The 15,976-nt window shown below is 56.6% G+C and overlaps 2 protein-coding genes across 7 annotated transcripts; one reads left to right on the top strand and one right to left on the bottom strand.

Moving 5' to 3' along the window:
• The first annotated feature begins 149 nt into the window (after positions 1 to 149).
• TRAF2 (TNF receptor associated factor 2) lies at positions 150 to 7,501 on the top strand. 4 transcript variants are annotated; one of them, XM_081339656.1, is made up of 12 exons: positions 150 to 311; positions 374 to 406; positions 1,486 to 1,706; positions 2,415 to 2,493; positions 2,954 to 3,052; positions 4,508 to 4,669; positions 4,943 to 5,017; positions 5,301 to 5,375; positions 5,610 to 5,969; positions 6,114 to 6,291; positions 6,438 to 6,586; positions 6,796 to 7,501. In XM_081339656.1, the coding sequence occupies exons 3-12, from the start codon at positions 1,519 to 1,521 to the stop codon at positions 7,012 to 7,014; spliced, it is 1,584 nt and encodes a 527-aa protein (XP_081195782.1). In that variant the 5' UTR covers positions 150 to 311; positions 374 to 406; positions 1,486 to 1,518; the 3' UTR covers positions 7,015 to 7,501. The 4 variants fall into 4 exon arrangements, with proteins under 4 accessions (XP_081195782.1, XP_081195780.1, XP_081195781.1 ...); XM_081339654.1 differs by lacking the exon at positions 150 to 311 and having other exon boundaries at positions 337 to 480; XM_081339655.1 differs by lacking the exons at positions 150 to 311; positions 374 to 406 and adding an exon at positions 508 to 915.
• A 267-nt stretch (positions 7,502 to 7,768) lies between these two features.
• On the bottom strand, positions 7,769 to 11,822 carry FBXW5 (F-box and WD repeat domain containing 5). Of its 3 annotated transcripts, none has more exons than XR_014028022.1 (9): positions 11,062 to 11,822; positions 10,819 to 10,976; positions 10,432 to 10,606; positions 10,054 to 10,202; positions 9,545 to 9,974; positions 9,172 to 9,319; positions 8,755 to 8,967; positions 8,023 to 8,579; positions 7,769 to 7,892 (listed from the first exon to the last, which is right to left on the bottom strand). XR_014028022.1 is itself a non-coding variant. In XM_081339907.1 (8 exons), the coding sequence occupies exons 1-8, from the start codon at positions 11,231 to 11,233 to the stop codon at positions 8,333 to 8,335; spliced, it is 1,692 nt and encodes a 563-aa protein (XP_081196033.1). In that variant the 5' UTR covers positions 11,234 to 11,822; the 3' UTR covers positions 7,769 to 8,332. The 3 variants fall into 3 exon arrangements, 1 of the variants encoding a protein (XP_081196033.1); XR_014028023.1 differs by having other exon boundaries at positions 7,769 to 7,889; XM_081339907.1 differs by having other exon boundaries at positions 7,769 to 8,579.
• Positions 11,823 to 15,976: the final 4,154 nt, after the last annotated feature.

Below are 15,976 nucleotides of genomic sequence, written 5' to 3'. Positions count from 1 at the left end.
TTAATAGATCGACGATCGAGGTTCCCCGTCCTAGGATTGGCTGAGAGAAGGGAGCGCTTTCCGCGAGACCGTCCCCGAGATCTCTCCCAGAAGCCCCGTGGCTACGATTGGCTGGAACGAGAAGAGGTTCCCCCTCCTGAGAGGGAGGTGCAGAAAGCGGTGACGGACCGCAGCCTCCCCGTCGGGAGCATGCGCAGAAGGCGTCTGTCGGGCCGGTCAATTTCTTAATCTTCTGCGCGAAATGGAGGCTCTCCCGTCGGAGGCAGCGAACGCCGCCCGCGAAGCGCCGCCGGCACCACCCTCGGCGAGGGACGCGCAGTTGCCGCGCGCCGGACAAGTTCGCCGCGGCCACGCCCCCGCGCCGACAGCGGGGGCGTGGGGGCGGGGCCTCCGAGTCCGGAGGAAGGCAGATGACGGAAGCGCCGGGCGGAGCTTACGGGGACTTCCGGTCGGCGTTTGGGTGGCCGGACGCTGCTGCGGGTGAGTGCGGGGGGGGGGGGGCGCCGCCGGCGGGGGGGGAGCGGAACGGGCTTCTCTGCGGCCTTCGCGGGGCCTCCCTCCCTCCCTCCCTCCGCGGCGAAAGGGCTCCGGCCGTGCCCGCTTCGGCCTCCCCGGCGCCCGCCGCCCTGGCTCGGAGGGCCCCGCGGGGCGGCACGTGGCTCCCGCCTCCCGGAGGCTCTTCCAGGGGCTTTCCAGGACCGTCACGCCCGAGGCCGCGGCTCCTCCCCCCTGCCCGCTCGAAGGAGGCGCCGGGAGCCGCGGCCGGGGGGGGCCCGGATGTCCCAGTGCCCGCTGCGGAGGGTTCCTCGACGCCCCCCCCCCGCCCGCCCGCCACTGGCTGCGGCTCCTTCGGCCGCGCCTTTCGGGGCTTGAGGCGGTAGAAGAAGCGCGGAAAGGTCAGGACTCCGGCCGTAGGTAGGTGGGGGGGAGGTTGGCCCTCCCGAAGACCCCGTCGCCGGACAGCCGCTGATCCCTCCTCCGTCCTCCCTTTGCGGCACGAAGAAGCGGCTTTGCCGGCCGGGCGAAGCCTGCGGGGCTGCCTCCTCCTGCCCGCCGACCAGGCGGCAGAGAAGCCCCCTAAGTGGGAGGGGATGCCCGGAAAGTTGAGGGTTGGGGATGAGATCAGATGGGGGCTTTGATGGCCACTTTTGCGGGAGAGGAGAAACCCTCCTCTTGCTACTTTGAGCGAGGGTCCTGGGGGCTAAAGAACCTGGCAACAGCTTCTAAGAGGTGGCTGGGTTAAGCAAGCTTTAGCCGACCCGCCATTGCCGCTGCTGCAATCCTCCAGGCGCAGTGGCAGGTTACCTTGCTACCCCAGCCTGGGGACCAGCTCACAAGCTGCTGTGGGTGATGGATGCCTTTGGAACCAGCCTCTTGCCTACTTGGGGTCCTAAAGTCACACCGGAAGGTTACTTTGGTGTTAACTCCTAAGAGAAAGCTGTTTTTAACACGGAGCTGAACCCTGGCCGTTGTTTTTCCTTCCAGGGTTGTGAAGGCCACTCGAACAGGCCGGTTCACATGGCATCGGCCAACGCAACCCCTCCTGGCTCTTTGGATGTAAATCAGCCAGGGTTCCCCAAGGAGATTCTGGGCACTGAACTGGTGGGCAAGTACTTGTGTTCAGAGTGCCGGAACATTTTGCGGCGGCCGTTCCAAGCCCAGTGTGGTCATCGCTACTGCTCCTATTGCTTGAAGAAAATTCTAAGGTGTCTTTGGCTTGCTTTGCTGAGCATCACTCGCATATCATTTGCTGATGGAGAAAGTGTGCTGGGTTTCAGATGCTCTCCCATGAGCATTTGCAAGATCGCCCTCTCCCCAAATTCCTTACTCCTTATCAAGAGCCCGAGGGGAACAGATTCCTCCTTTGGCTGATGGCTCAGCCGGCAGTCAATTCCAGCTTGTGCTCGTGACATTTTCCAGGTGGGAAAGATCTCTTAGGATCATCCCACATGCAATTTCGCCTGCTTAGTTCCAAACCAAATTCTCACCCCCAGAAAGAAATTGTTACACCTTTTTCATTAACTCCCCACCTCCATCCCTCTGCAGAAAGAAAGGAAGCAGGTCAGCCAAACAACTTTGCAACAAAGAGAACAGCTTAATTATACTCAGGATAGGCAATCTGACACCTGCCAGTTTGGGGATTATTCCTGTTGCTTCAAGAGTTGCAATCTGGAGGGCATTAGGTGTACACCTCAGGATGAGGCAGGGTGGCATGACTGAAAAGGAAGGGTGGGCCTTCCAGTCTGTAAAGAATTCTCCCTTGTGAGGGTTGGTGACAGCTGTGCAATCAGATGCTCAGACACACACTGAGTGACGCCAGGGCAAAATGCAGCTCCCTTCCTTGTCTTGCTGGGGAAGGGCTTGCCCAGCTGACTTGGTCCCTGGGTTCTCACAGTCTTCCTCTTTCCCGCCAGCTCAGGGCCCCAGAAGTGCGCAGCCTGCCTTCAAGAGGGGTTGTATGAAGAAGGTGCCTCAATCTTGGAAACAGGGGTGGTAAGTGCAGCCCCTCGAGTGGAGTTTTGTCCTGCTGTTCCTCCAGGCAGCCCAGCTGGGTGAGATGGCGGCCTTGGAGTGAAGGAGAAGGGGTGGCCCCCCCCTCCTTCCTGTCTCTTCTGAAGGCTTCCCATTGAGGCACCTGAATGCAAGGGGCTGCGGTCACAACCTCCCGGTAACTGGGACAGGCATGGAGAAGGGGCACCAAGAGAGCAGGAGCTACTTCTCCCTCTGTCTGCCGTTGGATCAGGAAGGATTTCAGCCTAGTCAGCTGGGGGAATACCCCGCCTTGCCCCCTCCCAGCAAAACTTTCCATTTGGGCTGGCTTGCTGGTTTGGACATCAGGGGCCTCCTGGGGCCAACTCCCCCAGACAAGCTGTTGGTGCCGAGTTGGCGGGCCAGCATTTCCTATCCCTTTCCAGCCTCTCTGCACCTAATCCTTCCTTTTTTGCCCTTTGAGGCTTTCCCAGATAATGCAGCTCGGCGGGAAGTGGAGAGTCTCCCGGCCATCTGTCCCCAGCAAGGTTGCACGTGGAAAGGGACCATAAAAGAATATGAGGTAAAGATCCCAGGAGGCAGCCTTAAGCAGCCCCTTCCTCTGTCTGGGGGGGGAGGGTTGATGGGAAAAGGGCGGGGAATTGGCCCTTGTCTGGAGGCTTTTATGAGACCTGTATAGTGGCACCTACCCGGGGGTACCACCCCCTGCTCCATGGGAACTTGGGGCACCCCGTCTCCTGTGCCAGAGAGTGCCTTCCGTGTGACCTTGGTGCTTGCTGCTTGTTCTCCCCAAGAGGGGGTTTCTTCCCTCCCCCCCCCAGTGCTCGGGTCCAGGGTCTGTGTGGAGGCAGCCCTGGCTCTGAGGAGGAGGAGGAGGAGGAGGAGGCGGCGCCTGGAAAGGCCTGGGATGAATTCTGTGGAGAGGGGAAGGCCAAAGACTGAACCCCACCATCTCTCCCTGAAGAGGCCCCTCGTATCACACACCCCCCTGCCCTGGACCACGTGGCACAGTGGAGACAGTGCAGCTCTGTGTCTTCTCCAGCCCCCCTTCCCAGGGAGAACCGGAGACTAAATCTGCCTGGCTAGCTCACTTAGGCGCCTGTCTTGCTGGGTCTGCAGCTGGGACGGGCTGCGTGCTTTGAATGTCAGAGCTTCCAGCTTGGAAAGTCCCTGGCGGAAGCCTGCAGTGACACCCTCTGGAAAGTCCCTAAAATACTTGCTCATTATTCAACCCGGGGGAAGCGCCTGCTGGCAGCGCCAAGAGAACTGCGGCTCTGCTCTGGCTTCTCCTCCCTGCCATCCGACACCAGCAGACAAGCTGCTGCCCCCCCCCCCATTGACCGCTGGCTGCCTTCTGGCACCGGTTTTACTTTCTCTTTGGGGTGGGGCGACACTGCAGACTTGGCTCCGGAAAGTGAAAGTGCTTGAAAAGACTGTGGCATCCCAGTGGCCACAGAGAGCCTTAGTTGCTTCTCTGCTTCCAGATGTGCCGCTTTCTGGCTCTGCTGGATGTAGTTATGACCTCTTGGAGAAGGGCCATCCCAAGATCTGAACTGGAGAAGGAGTTCCAGGTTCCAGGCCTAACGGGGTGCAAATTGGCATTCAGGGCTCACACACGCAGTTTGTTCTCTGGAAGGTTCTCAATAAGCCCAGCCGGGATGCGCACAGGGCCACCCACCTCTTCACCCCCAAACCTGCAGGGTTCCCATCCGAAACAGCAATGGGCATACCTCACCCCTGGCCTCCCTCCCAATATTTGGTTTTGCAAACACAGCAAATTATTGAGCTAATTGGAAAGTAAGCCAAAAAGAACAAGCTGGGGGGCCTCCAGCGGATCCTCCCCGTAGCCATCCGTTGATTACAGATGTTCTTTGGGTGCCCCCCTTTGAGTTTCCTGGCTCAAGGGCAGCCATGCGGAAAGGCCCCCTGCTTTCCCGAGCTGCTCCGGAGGGGCCCTGGTGGCGAGGGCCTTCCTTCGGCCTGCTGGCTGGGCTAAGTGCCGGACCTTTTGCTGCAGAGCTGCCACGAGGGGAGCTGCCCGGCCCTGCTGGTGACCTGCCCTGCGTGCCAGGGCCTGGTCAGGTTGGGCGAGAAGGAGCAGCACACCGAGCAGGAGTGTCCCGAGAGGAGCCTCAGATGCAAATGCTGCCAAGCTCTTTTCCACTTCTCCGAAAGCAAGGTACAGGCCCGAGCTACCCCCCCGCCCCCCTCAAAGCCAGGGAGCCCTAGGAAAAGCCAGGCCTATTGTTGCAGCAGCACTCAAAAGCATCCCAATGCAAAGCACAGAGGTGCTGCCTTGCTTTTGATTGCTCCGGTGCCCTCTTTCCCAGGCAGTTTGGAGCTCTGCCGTCCTTCCGGGCAGCCAGGCCCCCAAGTGCCAGCTGTGGGAGGCCAGCACTGTCCTCGGAGGGGTGGAGCAGAATGTGGGTTAACCCGCAGCTTTGTTTTCCAGGCCCACGAGGCAGTGTGCCCCAAATTTCCTCTGGCCTGTGAGGGCTGCGGAAAGAAGAAGATCCCCCGGGAGAAGGTCAGCAGTGCTCGAAGCCCTTGGCTTTAGCACCCCAACAAGGCCCCCCAAGTCTTCTGAGGAACCGCCCCAGAAGTGCCCTTGGGCCACGCTCCTTTCTGCCCTGTGGCCAGGGACCTTGGCCAACCCGAGCGGCCCCCTCCCTCCACCGGCAGAGAACACTTAGGAGGTTGCCTGGTGTTGGCAACTAGCCGTTGCTTTTGGGATGGGCCCCCGTCTTGCAGTGGGCGAGGGGGATGTGCATCCCCTTCCTCCTTTTGAAGCTTCTTTCTTTTTTCTGCAGTTTCTGGACCACGTCAAGAGCTGCAGCAAATGCCGAGCCCCCTGCAGATTCCAGCCAGTCGGCTGCACCCACCTGGTATGGCTGCTCTGGGCTTCAGAGCGGGGAAGGAGGACGTCCTGCAGAAGGGGGCCCAAAACCAATTTTGCGGGGGAGGCCGGCCCTGGAGCAGCCCCTCTTTGCCGCTTGGACAGCATGTCCCGTCCTTGTGTCCTGGCCCAGCCTCTGGCGCCCCCACCTGCCCAACCCCATCCCACCCCCGAGCCATCTTGGTCCGCCTGACCCGCCTGCTCCTTCTGGGATCCTTGGCAGATGGAGAACGAGAAGCTTCCGGAGCACGAGAAGAGCCACCTGGGCGAGCACCTCTACATGCTGCTGAGCTTCGTGCTGAGCTTGGGCTCTGCGTCCAGCAAGCTGGAGCCCCTGTTGGACCACCTCTCGGCAGAGGCCAGCTGTGCCCTGGTGGGGGGCAGGCCCCTGGCCACGGAGGCAGAGCTGCCCGGCTCCTTGGGACTCCTGGGGAAGTGCGAGGCCCTGGAGAGGAAGACGGTTACTTTCGAGAACATCGTGTGTGTGCTGAACCGGGAGGTGGAAAAGGTGTCACTTGTGGCCGAAGCCGCCAGCCGGCAGCATCAACTCGACCAGGAGAAGATAGAGGCCCTGAGCGCCAAGGTGCGAGGGGTGCAGGGGGCGTTCAGAGCGGGGCTTGGTGTCTTCCGCAGCTCCAGTCCCACTTCCTGGCCTGGGGGAAGCAGAAGGGGAAGGGTGGTGGCGGTGGCTCTCACTGCAGACCCGTGTTCTGCCCTCCTGGCCCAGGTGCGGCAGCTGGAGAGGAGCATTGCCGTGAAGGACCTGGCCCTGGCAGAGATGGAGCATGCCATCCAGGAGATGGAGGCGGCCTCCTACGACGGCGTCTTCATCTGGAAGATTACAGACTTCACCAGGAAGCGGCAGGAGGCAGTTGCGGGGCGCTCTCCGGCCATCTTCTCCCCAGGTGGGGAAGGCCACCTCTGGGAACATCCAGGGGGGAGGAGGGTGCAGTCTGGAGGGCAGGGCAAGCTGAAGGAAGCTGTGCCAGTGTCCTGCACGGCTTCCTCCCCAACCGTCTCCTGCTTCCTTCTTTCTGCCCTGCTTGGCCAGCCTTCTACACCAGCAAGTATGGCTACAAGATGTGCCTGCGGATCTACCTCAATGGGGATGGCACCGGGCGGGGCACCCACCTGTCCCTCTTCTTCGTGGTGATGAAAGGGCCCAACGACCCGCTGCTGCGGTGGCCTTTCAATCAGAAGGTAGGGCCCTGGGGGCCCGGGGGGGGGGGAAGAGGTTGCTGGGCCTGCAGAAGGGGGGAGAGCTCGCTTGGAGGGGGTCCTTGGCTTCACAGAGCAGCCTTTCCTGCCCCAGACGCCTTGGCACCCTCTGGGGGTTTCGCAAGGGCAGAGGCCAAGAGGGACCCAGAGATTTGAGAGGCTACGGCCAGGCTTCCTGTCTTCCCCCGTAGGTCACCCTGATGCTGCTTGACCAGAACAACCGCGAACACGTCATTGACGCCTTCCGGCCCGACGTCACCTCTTCCTCCTTCCAGCGGCCCATCAGTGACATGAACATTGCCAGCGGCTGCCCGCTCTTCTGCCCCATCGCCAAGATGGAGTCCAAGAACTCCTACGTGCGCGATGACACCCTCTTCATTAAAGCCATTGTAGACCTCACGGGCCTTTAACACCTTGCCCGCCGGGGTCTCGGAGCACAGGACTGTGTGGCAACGAGGGCCCGGCGGACCTTCTCTTAGCCTTGGACTGCCCCCTGGCAGGTGGAAGCCAGGTGGGCCCTGAAGGAGAGGCCTTTCCTGGTCCCAACGTGCTCGGGGGCTCCTCCCCTGCCCTGGACGGCTGTTGGATTGGGAAGGGGTGGCTGCTGGCTAGGGAACCAAGAGGCTGGATGCTCAAAGGAAGGTGCAGCGGCTGTTGTGGGCAGTCTGGCAGAGCCTGTGGAGGGGACTTTGAGAGGCTGCAGACAGCTGAGCTGCCCTGGCAAGCCTGTTTGCACTGCCAGGCAATCCCCCCCACCCCCGATCAGGTTCTCTGGGCACGGAGGCCTGGCAGTTGCCAGGGAAGACGGTCCAGCAGAGGTTCAGAAGGGACGGTTCACGAGCAGAGGTGAGCATGTCTGGGCAAACGAGGAAGCTGAATAAAACGTTGTAGAGACGAGCCCTGTTTTGCTCTTCTTTGGGGGTACGTGTGCTAGGCGCTCTTCTGAAAGTTGGGTTGCCTGGCAGCAAGCCAAGGAAGATTGCCCGAGAGCCCAAGGAATATCCCACCGGAGCAATCCCGGGGCCTTTTCAGAGGTAAGGCTGCCCCGCTCAGTTCCCTTGCCAACTGGTCCCTCACGTCCGCCACAAAGTGGGCCTCGTTCATAGCCACTGGGGGGGGATCAAAGGGGGCACTCGTGGATGGTATAGATGCTCAATGCAAGAGTGGGTTAAGCAAAGTTTATTAAGACCAAGCCAGGCCACGCTGGATGGCCAAGGTGGGTGGGGCGTTGAAGCTGCCCGCCCCCTCAAAGTGCACATTCTTGAGCAGCCACACAAACTTCTTTCTGCTTCACAAAAGAAACACCAGTTGTCCTTCACAGCTTATATTCCCCCTCCCCAAAAGAAAATGCCACCCAGGTCAACCAGAGCAGAGGCACTGAAGTGGCCAGCTGTGTTTCTCACCTGCTTTTCTCTTACCTCCCTGCCAAGCAGAAATTCAGCAGGACCAGCACAGGTTTCCTGGCTCCATGTGTGGCTGTCCAAAGCCCAGAAGCCACATCAGAGGGTGGCAGCATCCTACAGAACTATGCCAGCCTACAAGCAGGTTGTCTCCTCCAAAAGGACCTTGGACAGCACCCACCAGCCTGTGGCTGCATTCCTCAAATGGCGATTCTTCCAGACCCAAGCAGTGAAGGTCAGTGTGCTAGGCCAGAGTCCCAGGGGATCTCTCTCTCTCTCTCACACACACACACACCGCGCACACGGCCCAAAGCAAGCCCTGCCTGGCTCACGTTCTATGCTTCGTGGCCCAGGAGAAGAGACGTCCGTGAAGCCGGGGCTTCTCTGTGTGAAGGACCCGCACAGCACAGGGAGAACGCCACACTTTAATGGTGCTGTCCGCGCAGGCCGTCAGGAGGAGCTCCTGCTCCACAGGGCTGAAGGCCACCGAGTTAACTACATCGTCGTGCCGCAGTTTGGCTAAACAGATGTCGTAGTGCCGGTCCCAGATGTATCCGTGGCGATCCTCTGCCCCACTGCACGGGAGGAGGAGACACGTGGGTGACCATAAGCCAAAGCCGGAAGAGAAGCTCTGGGAACACTACAGCCACCAACTGCAAAACGCCTCAAGGGACCAGCCCTCCAAAAGGCACAACAGGATCTGGGCCGCTCCCTCGCCAAGGAGCCTTCGCTGGGCAGGGCAAAGCTCACCTGGCCACAAAGTCCCTGCTGACATCAAGGAAGATGAAGTTAAACTCTTCGCTGGGGGTGTAGGCCCGGTGTGCCCGCAGTGCCCGCTTGGCCTCCTTCATGGTCTTGAGGTCCAGTACACGCAGCTCAATCTCCTCGGCAATGGGGGGCGGCTGCAAAGGATCGGAAATGACGCAGCCCTCGGGCCAAGCGCGGCTGTTGACGTACAAGTACCTGGAGAGGGCAGGGAGAGAGGGGGGCGGTTCTGCTGGCCTCGGGGAGGGTGAGATAGGAACTGGGCAGTTGGGCGGCAGAGGGCTCCCGCCTGGCAATCTGCAACACAGCCAGCTCTCCCCCAGTCTGTGGTTGCCTAGCCCCCCCCCATCGTATCACCTGGTCTCCAACCCGACACCCATCGTCATTGGCAACGTTGCCTACCTGTGGTCTGGAGAGAGGCCCATGCCGATGATATGCCCGTGAATATCAATGACGTGATCCAGCGAATCAAAAAATCTGTCCGAATTCCTCTCTTCCCCCAGAACAGGCCCCGCGGTGGTCATTTGGTGGGGAAGGATCTGCTTAATTCCTGGAGGGAAAGCAGTGAGGGAACTTGCTAGCTCGCCCCTGTGTCTCACAGGGTGGTACCAAGCTTCTCTGGCCGCCTCAGGCAACCTCGCCAGGCACTGGGCATCTCGGCAAGGCTCTTTCTGCTGCTTATCCCCAGGCTCTGGTCGACAATCCCTGAGCATTTTGAGGTTTCACAGTCTGCAACAACCCCTCAGCCGCCATTTCTTCCATCTGGGTCCCTTACCAATCTGGTGCGGTGAGTAGGTGAGGCAGCCGGTGGTGAAGACCAGGTATTTCTTGTTGCCACCCTGCAGGGAGAGCAGGTTGGGCTGTGGGGGCTTCGTGTGGTTCCGGGCCAGGAGTCTGGCCACCTTCGTCTCCATCTCCATCTCTGTCATGATTGGTCGGACGTGTCCCGCCATGACGTCACTCAGGAAGTGGTCCAACCCATCGTCGGTCCCTGCCGCCCCTTCAGCTGCTGAGAGACCCCTCGGCTGGGGCCTCTCCTCTGCCGCCTCCTCGGGGGGGCCCTCCCGCTCTCCAGGATTCGTCAGCTCCTCAGCAGAACTGTAACGGCTGCAGTCCACCACCATCACTGTCCGGACGGTGCTGGCGTTCAAGTTCTGGATTTTGAAGAGCCGTTTCACTACGTTGACGTTCTCGGACTCGACGCCCTGCGAGGCAAGAGGCAAGCAGAGTCAGGCAGCTGAGGCTGGAGCTCCCCCCGGGACCCCAGGGGCAGCCTTGGTTCACCTGGAAAGCATTGTTCAGCCACAGCACGGAGCAGGAAGTGAGGAACCCGATCCGGTGCAGATTGCTGGAAATCAGGTTGGTCTCATTCAGCCAGCAGCCAAACACGTCATAGGGCTTGTTGCGGACACGGGAGAGGAGTTCAAAGTTCTCTAAAAGGAAGAACGGCAGCGGCTGAAAAGGTCTCCTTGCTCCAGAGAGAGGAGGGGTTCTCGATCCGGAAGGACAGCACCCGGGATCCCTCAGAGGCCCCCCTCTTGACGGTTACCTGGCCCCATCCAGTCGTCCTCCAAGGGCCTTTGAGCAGCTGCTCGCTGGCTCTGCCCTGGGGGGCGTCAAGGCTCTCCAAAGTCTCGCCGGGTGCCCCGCAGGTCTCCTTACCCAGGCCGATGACTGCGATCTCCCCGGAGGAGGAGCTCCGGGGGCCCATAAAGATCCCGGAGACCAAGAGGAGAGAGTCGTCTGCGTTGAACTGGGAGAACTGAGTGTAGCTCCAGTTGTATTTCTTCATGCTGGCGCTATGCAGCAGGGAGATCTGCCGACCGTTGTTCCAGATCTGCAGCCAGGGAGAAGAGCCAGGGCCGTCGGGCGGCGCCGAGGACCCCCCACCCCCACCCCCGGGGCTTTTAGGGCCTTCCCAGCACCCTTCAGCCGCCGTCACCGGAGAAGCCCAGCAACGCCTTCCCAACCGGCCGGCACAGCCACAACTGCCCCCCGGGGGGCTCCGTGGGACCCTAACCCTCCCCCCGAAGTGGGGCGCCCCCCCACCTTGACCGTGCAGTCCTTGGAGCAGGAGGCGAAGCGGAGGCCGCTGTGGGAGAAGCTCAGGTGCAGCACCGGCTCCGCGTGCTCCCGCAGGCTCTGCACCTCCAGGCGCGGGACGGCGTCGCGGAGCCGACGGAACTCCCCGAACCAGGAGGCGGCGGCTGGGGCGGAAAAGGAGGCCGGTTCACGCAGCCGCCCCCTCCCCGGCCGCCCCTTCGCCCCCTCCGCCGCCCCCTCCCCGCCCACCTGGGTGCCGCGGGACGTGGCGGGCGACGCCGTAGTGCCGGTAGAAGAGCCCCCTCCAGAGCACCTCGTCGCGGGCCACGCGGCGCCACTGCCGGCACACCCGCCCCGCCGCCAGCACGTCCGGCGGCGGCAGGGAGCGGAAGACCCGCAGGAGGAGGCAGTCCGGCAGCATGGCCGCCCCGAGCCGCCCCTTCCCGGCCGCGCGCTCCCTGCCGCCGGGCCCGGTCGAGAGGGCGACGCGCCTCCCCGCCCTCCTCCCGCCCGGCTTCCGCCGCGGCCAGGCTCGACCCGGGGCAGCCGGAGTGGGACGCGCCTCCTCGGCCAGCAGAGGGCGCGCAGGCGCGCGTAGAGGAGCGGCGGGGGAAGAAGAATTCTGGGAGTTGAAGTCCAGACTTGGTTAACGTTGCGGGCCTGTCGGGGAGGTCAGCAGGTCCCCAATGACGCCACGAGGGAGCCGGCAGAGTTGGCCCATTGCCAGCCCTGATGCCCCCGATTGGGCAGGAGGCACGGGTGCCGACAGCTGGCAAGCCGCGAAATGTAAATGAGAGGCCCCATTTGGAGTATTATTATTATTGTTATTGTTATTATTATGCCGCCTCGTTATTCAGATTTACGGCAGCAAGAGTCCCAGGGGCTGCAACAGAGGCACGGAAGAAGGAAACGTGCTTCAACGGCCTTAAACTGATATAAAAAGGGCTATGATGACTGCAATGCTAATGCTAAAGGACAGAAAACATTGCCCTCCTGTGGTCACGGCTGGAATAGCAGCCACAAAAGCAAATAAACATTTTCAACGTGATTTTAAAATTATTATGTATCTTTATTATTAAAAGACTTATTATTAATAGGGCAGCAATATGCCCAGGGGCTGCAACACAAGTACAAAACAAGGAAACCTACTAAAAAGCCTTAAAGTGAGTTAAAAAGGCCTATGATGACCTCAGTGCTAAATGCTCATATGGAGACCCCACCCCCCCCCCCCCTCATGGATTACTGCCTTGTTGTGGCAAGATGATACCACTCTAACGGCAGAAAGTGAAGAGGAACTAAAGAGCCTCTTGTTGTGGGTGAAGGAGAGTGCAAAAGTTGGCTTGAAACTTAACATTAAGAAAACCAAGATCATGGCATCCGGCCCTCTCAATTCCTGGCAAATAGATGGGGAAGAAATGGAGTTAGTGGCAGATTTTATTTTCCTAGGCTCCAAGATCACCGCAGACGGGGACTGCAGCCAAGAAATTAAAAGACGCTTGCTCCTGGGGAGGAAAGCCATGGCAAATCTAGACAGCACACTAAAAAGCAGAGACATCACCCTGCCAATAAAAGTACGTATAGTCAAGGCTATGGTCTTCCCAATTGCAATGTATGGCTGTGAAAGCTGGACCATAAGAAAGGTTGAGCGCCAAAGAATTGAGGCCTTTGAACTATGGTGCTGGTGTAGACTCCCGTGAGTCCCTTGGACTGCAAGGTGATCAAACCGGTCAGTCCTAGAGGAGATCGACCCTGACTGCTCTTTAGAAGGTCAGATCCTGAAGTTGAAATACTTTGGCCACCTAATGAGAAGGAAGGACTCACTGGAGAAGAGCCTAATGCTGGGAAAGGTTGAGGGCAATAGAAGAAGGGGATGACAGCGAAGGAGGTGGCCGGATAGAGTCAATGAAGCAGTAGGTGTGAGCCTAAATGGACTCCAGAAGATGGTAGAGGACAGGAAGGCCTGGAGGAACGTTGTCCATGGGGTCGCGATGGGTCGGGTTGTTATTAAAACACTCATTATTAACTCTAGAAGGGAAACGGGAAGCCCAGAAGATGCAGAACAGGCACAGAGTAAGAAATCCTGCTTCAAAAGCCTTAATCCGACTTAAAAAGGCCTATGATAGCTTCAATGCTAATGCTATGGGACAGAAAAGAGTGTCCTGTGCCCTGTGGTGGTGGTGCTTTTTGTGAGCTCTGCAGACGTGACAGACCTGCACATTAAACAAGCATCTAAGGAATGCACGACCCAACACTGAAGAACAAACTGCAGGACAAGATTCGGCTGCTTATTTGTATCTGCAAGAGGAGAGTCAACTCTGCTCAGGAAGTCAAAGAGGTGATCTGGATTAAAACTGAACAGCCCTCCCTCAACTCCTATTCTATTCTATTCTATTCTATTCTATTCTATTCTATTCTATTCTATTCTATTCTATTCTATTCTATTCTATTCTATTCTATTCGCAATAAAAATTCTATTTTGTTCTATTTGCAATAAAGATTTTCAGAAAAAGACAGAATTGTCTCTCTGTATGTGTGTGTGGAAGGGTATGTCTGGATTTGTGTGCCCACACGTGTAGCCATGCACATGCAACCAAAATAATTTAAAATAGTTGAATCATCACAAATATTCTATTCTAATTGTAGATGTGTTAAAAAGGTAAAGGAAAAGGTTCCCCCGCACATGCGTGCTTGTCGTTTCCAACTCTAGGGGCCGGTGCTCATCTCCGTTTCAAAGCCGAAGAACTTAAAAATAAACATTACTTCAACTTCCAATTTTATGTAATCCATCCTAATTTTATGTTTCCATCCTAAATATTGATCAGGTCCACACTTTTTAAAATTTAGCAATTCTGACAGTATCTGTTAATTCCCATATCATTAACCAAAAATTTCCCGGGAAACCATGACGATGCAACAAAATGTTTTTACCACAGCAAGATGACTTCCTTCCTTCCCTCAAAAAATAAATATATTAAATAAATAAATACACTTTTTAACGGCATTTTAAAATTATTCTTTATTATTAAAATTATTAATATTAATACGACATAATATGCCTTAATTCGGTTTAAGGCTTCTGAAGCAGGATTTCTCCTGCGCCTGTGTTGCAGCAAACGGGCCTACCTTTTAACAATAATATTAATAATGCGTTAATATTGATATTAATAATAATAGCATTAATATTTAATAAGGCGTTAAGAATAAAGATGGGGAATAATAACCTTAAAATTTTATTTAAAAGCTTTATTTTTGGCGTGACCACAAGAGGGCACGCTTTTCTGTCCCATCACGTTAAAGAAGTATTGATGCCCCCCATAGGCCTTTTTGCTTAGGATCGGAACACCGAGAAGCGAAGCATCAAAGCGCAGAGCGTCAGACAAAGCGTCGCCACTCTAGGCTTCTCCGAAAGAGAGGAGCCCCTTCCGTCAGACTTCTGCGCATGTCCGCTGTCTCGTTCCTCACGTGTAATCTCCTACAGACCTTCTCGGCACGCTGGACTTCCTGTCCATTGATATCGGCCGTCCCCCAGGGCCTTTGAAATAGGACCTTTCCATCATGGCGGACTTCCGGTCCTATCTTCTTAATCATTCCCTTAACTTCCTTTCACAGAGACCTTTTCGGTATGGCGGACTTCCTGTCCGATCAAATCCGCCGTCCCCCAGGGCCTTTGAAAAAATGACCTTTCCATCATGGGCGACTTCCGGTCCATTCATCTTAGTAATCCTCCAACATCCTTTCGCGGCGAGCTTCTTGGGCACGGCGGACTTCACGTCCGATCAACAAATTAGACCGTAGATTTAAAATGCTATTAAAAAGGTTTATCTTTGAAACAGCGCCGTCTCGTGGACAAAGCAGAAACCTCAGACGCCAAGATAAATACAGTATTGAAGGCTCCGTAGATTGGCACCTGATCATAATAGAGCAACGGGAGGCCCAAGGCTGCAGAACAGGCACTGAAGAAGGAAACCTGCTTCAAAACCCTTAAACCGAGTTTAAAAGGACTATGATGGCCTCAGTGCTAATGCTATGGGACATCCTGTGGTCACACCCGGTATTGCAGCCGCAAAAAGAAATAAAGCTTTAAATAGCATTTTAACATTATTATTTGTATCTTTTGAAGCTATCGTAGGCCTTTTTAACTTGGTTTAAGGCTTTCTACATCTGTGCCTATTCTGCAGGCCCTGGGCCTCCTGATTCCCTTCTAGGGTTAATAAGTGTTTTAATAAAGATAAAAATAATAGTAACAACTTTAAAATCATGAAAATGGAAGGACGGCGACGGAAACGGACAGGAAGTTGGCCATGCCGGGAAGAGTTAGGGGCGTTGTCATCATGTTATAAACATGATATATTGTTGTAAACAATAAAACACTATTTGTAAAACAGTATTTTTCTCTATTGTCGTCTTTTCTTTTTATCAAGGGGGGAAACTACTGCTTTCTGTCCTTTACTATATGTAAGCTAGGAATAAGATATTTTGGCTAGATTTGGGGTCGATGTCATTGGAAGTTAGTATTACATCATACTTGGCAGAGTGCCAGGCAAAAGGCAGAAAGCCCAGGCTTTCCTCTGGCATCAAGGGGCGATGTCGTCCCCTTTGGGGTCGATGTCATTGGGATTTAGCATTACGTCATACTTGGCAGAGTGCCAGGCAAAAGGCAGAAAGCCCAGGCTTTCCCCTGGCATCAAGGGGCGATGTCGTCCCCTTTGGGGTCGATGTCATTGGGATTTAGCATTACGTCATACTTGGCAGAGTGCCAGGCAAAAGGCAGAAAGTGCAGGCTTTCCCCTGGCAAAAAGGGGTGATGTCGTCCCCTTTGGGGGCGATGTCATTGGAAGTTAGCATTACGTCATACTTGGCACAGTGCCAGGCAAAAGGCAGAAAGCCCAGGCTTTCCCCTGGCATAAAGGGGCGATGTCGTCCCCTTTGGGGGCGATGTCATTGGAAGTTAGCATTACGTCATACTAGGCAACATCATCTTTTATTTCTAGGGCTTTTGCCTTGGCATTGTGCCAAGTATGATGTAATGCTGTATATTAATCACATCCCCTTTAAAGGGGGCGACATCACCTTTTATTTCTAGGGCTTTTGCCTTGGCATTGTGCCAAGGACGATGTAATGCTGCATTCCAATCACATCGCCTCTATAGTAGGCGAAATCATCT

The sequence above is a fragment of the Vipera berus genome (assembly GCF_964194415.1).
Source record: "Vipera berus genome assembly, chromosome: 15".
Classification (NCBI taxonomy): Eukaryota; Metazoa; Chordata; class Lepidosauria; order Squamata; family Viperidae; genus Vipera; species Vipera berus.
This window is presented reverse-complemented; position numbering and strand designations above follow the sequence as displayed.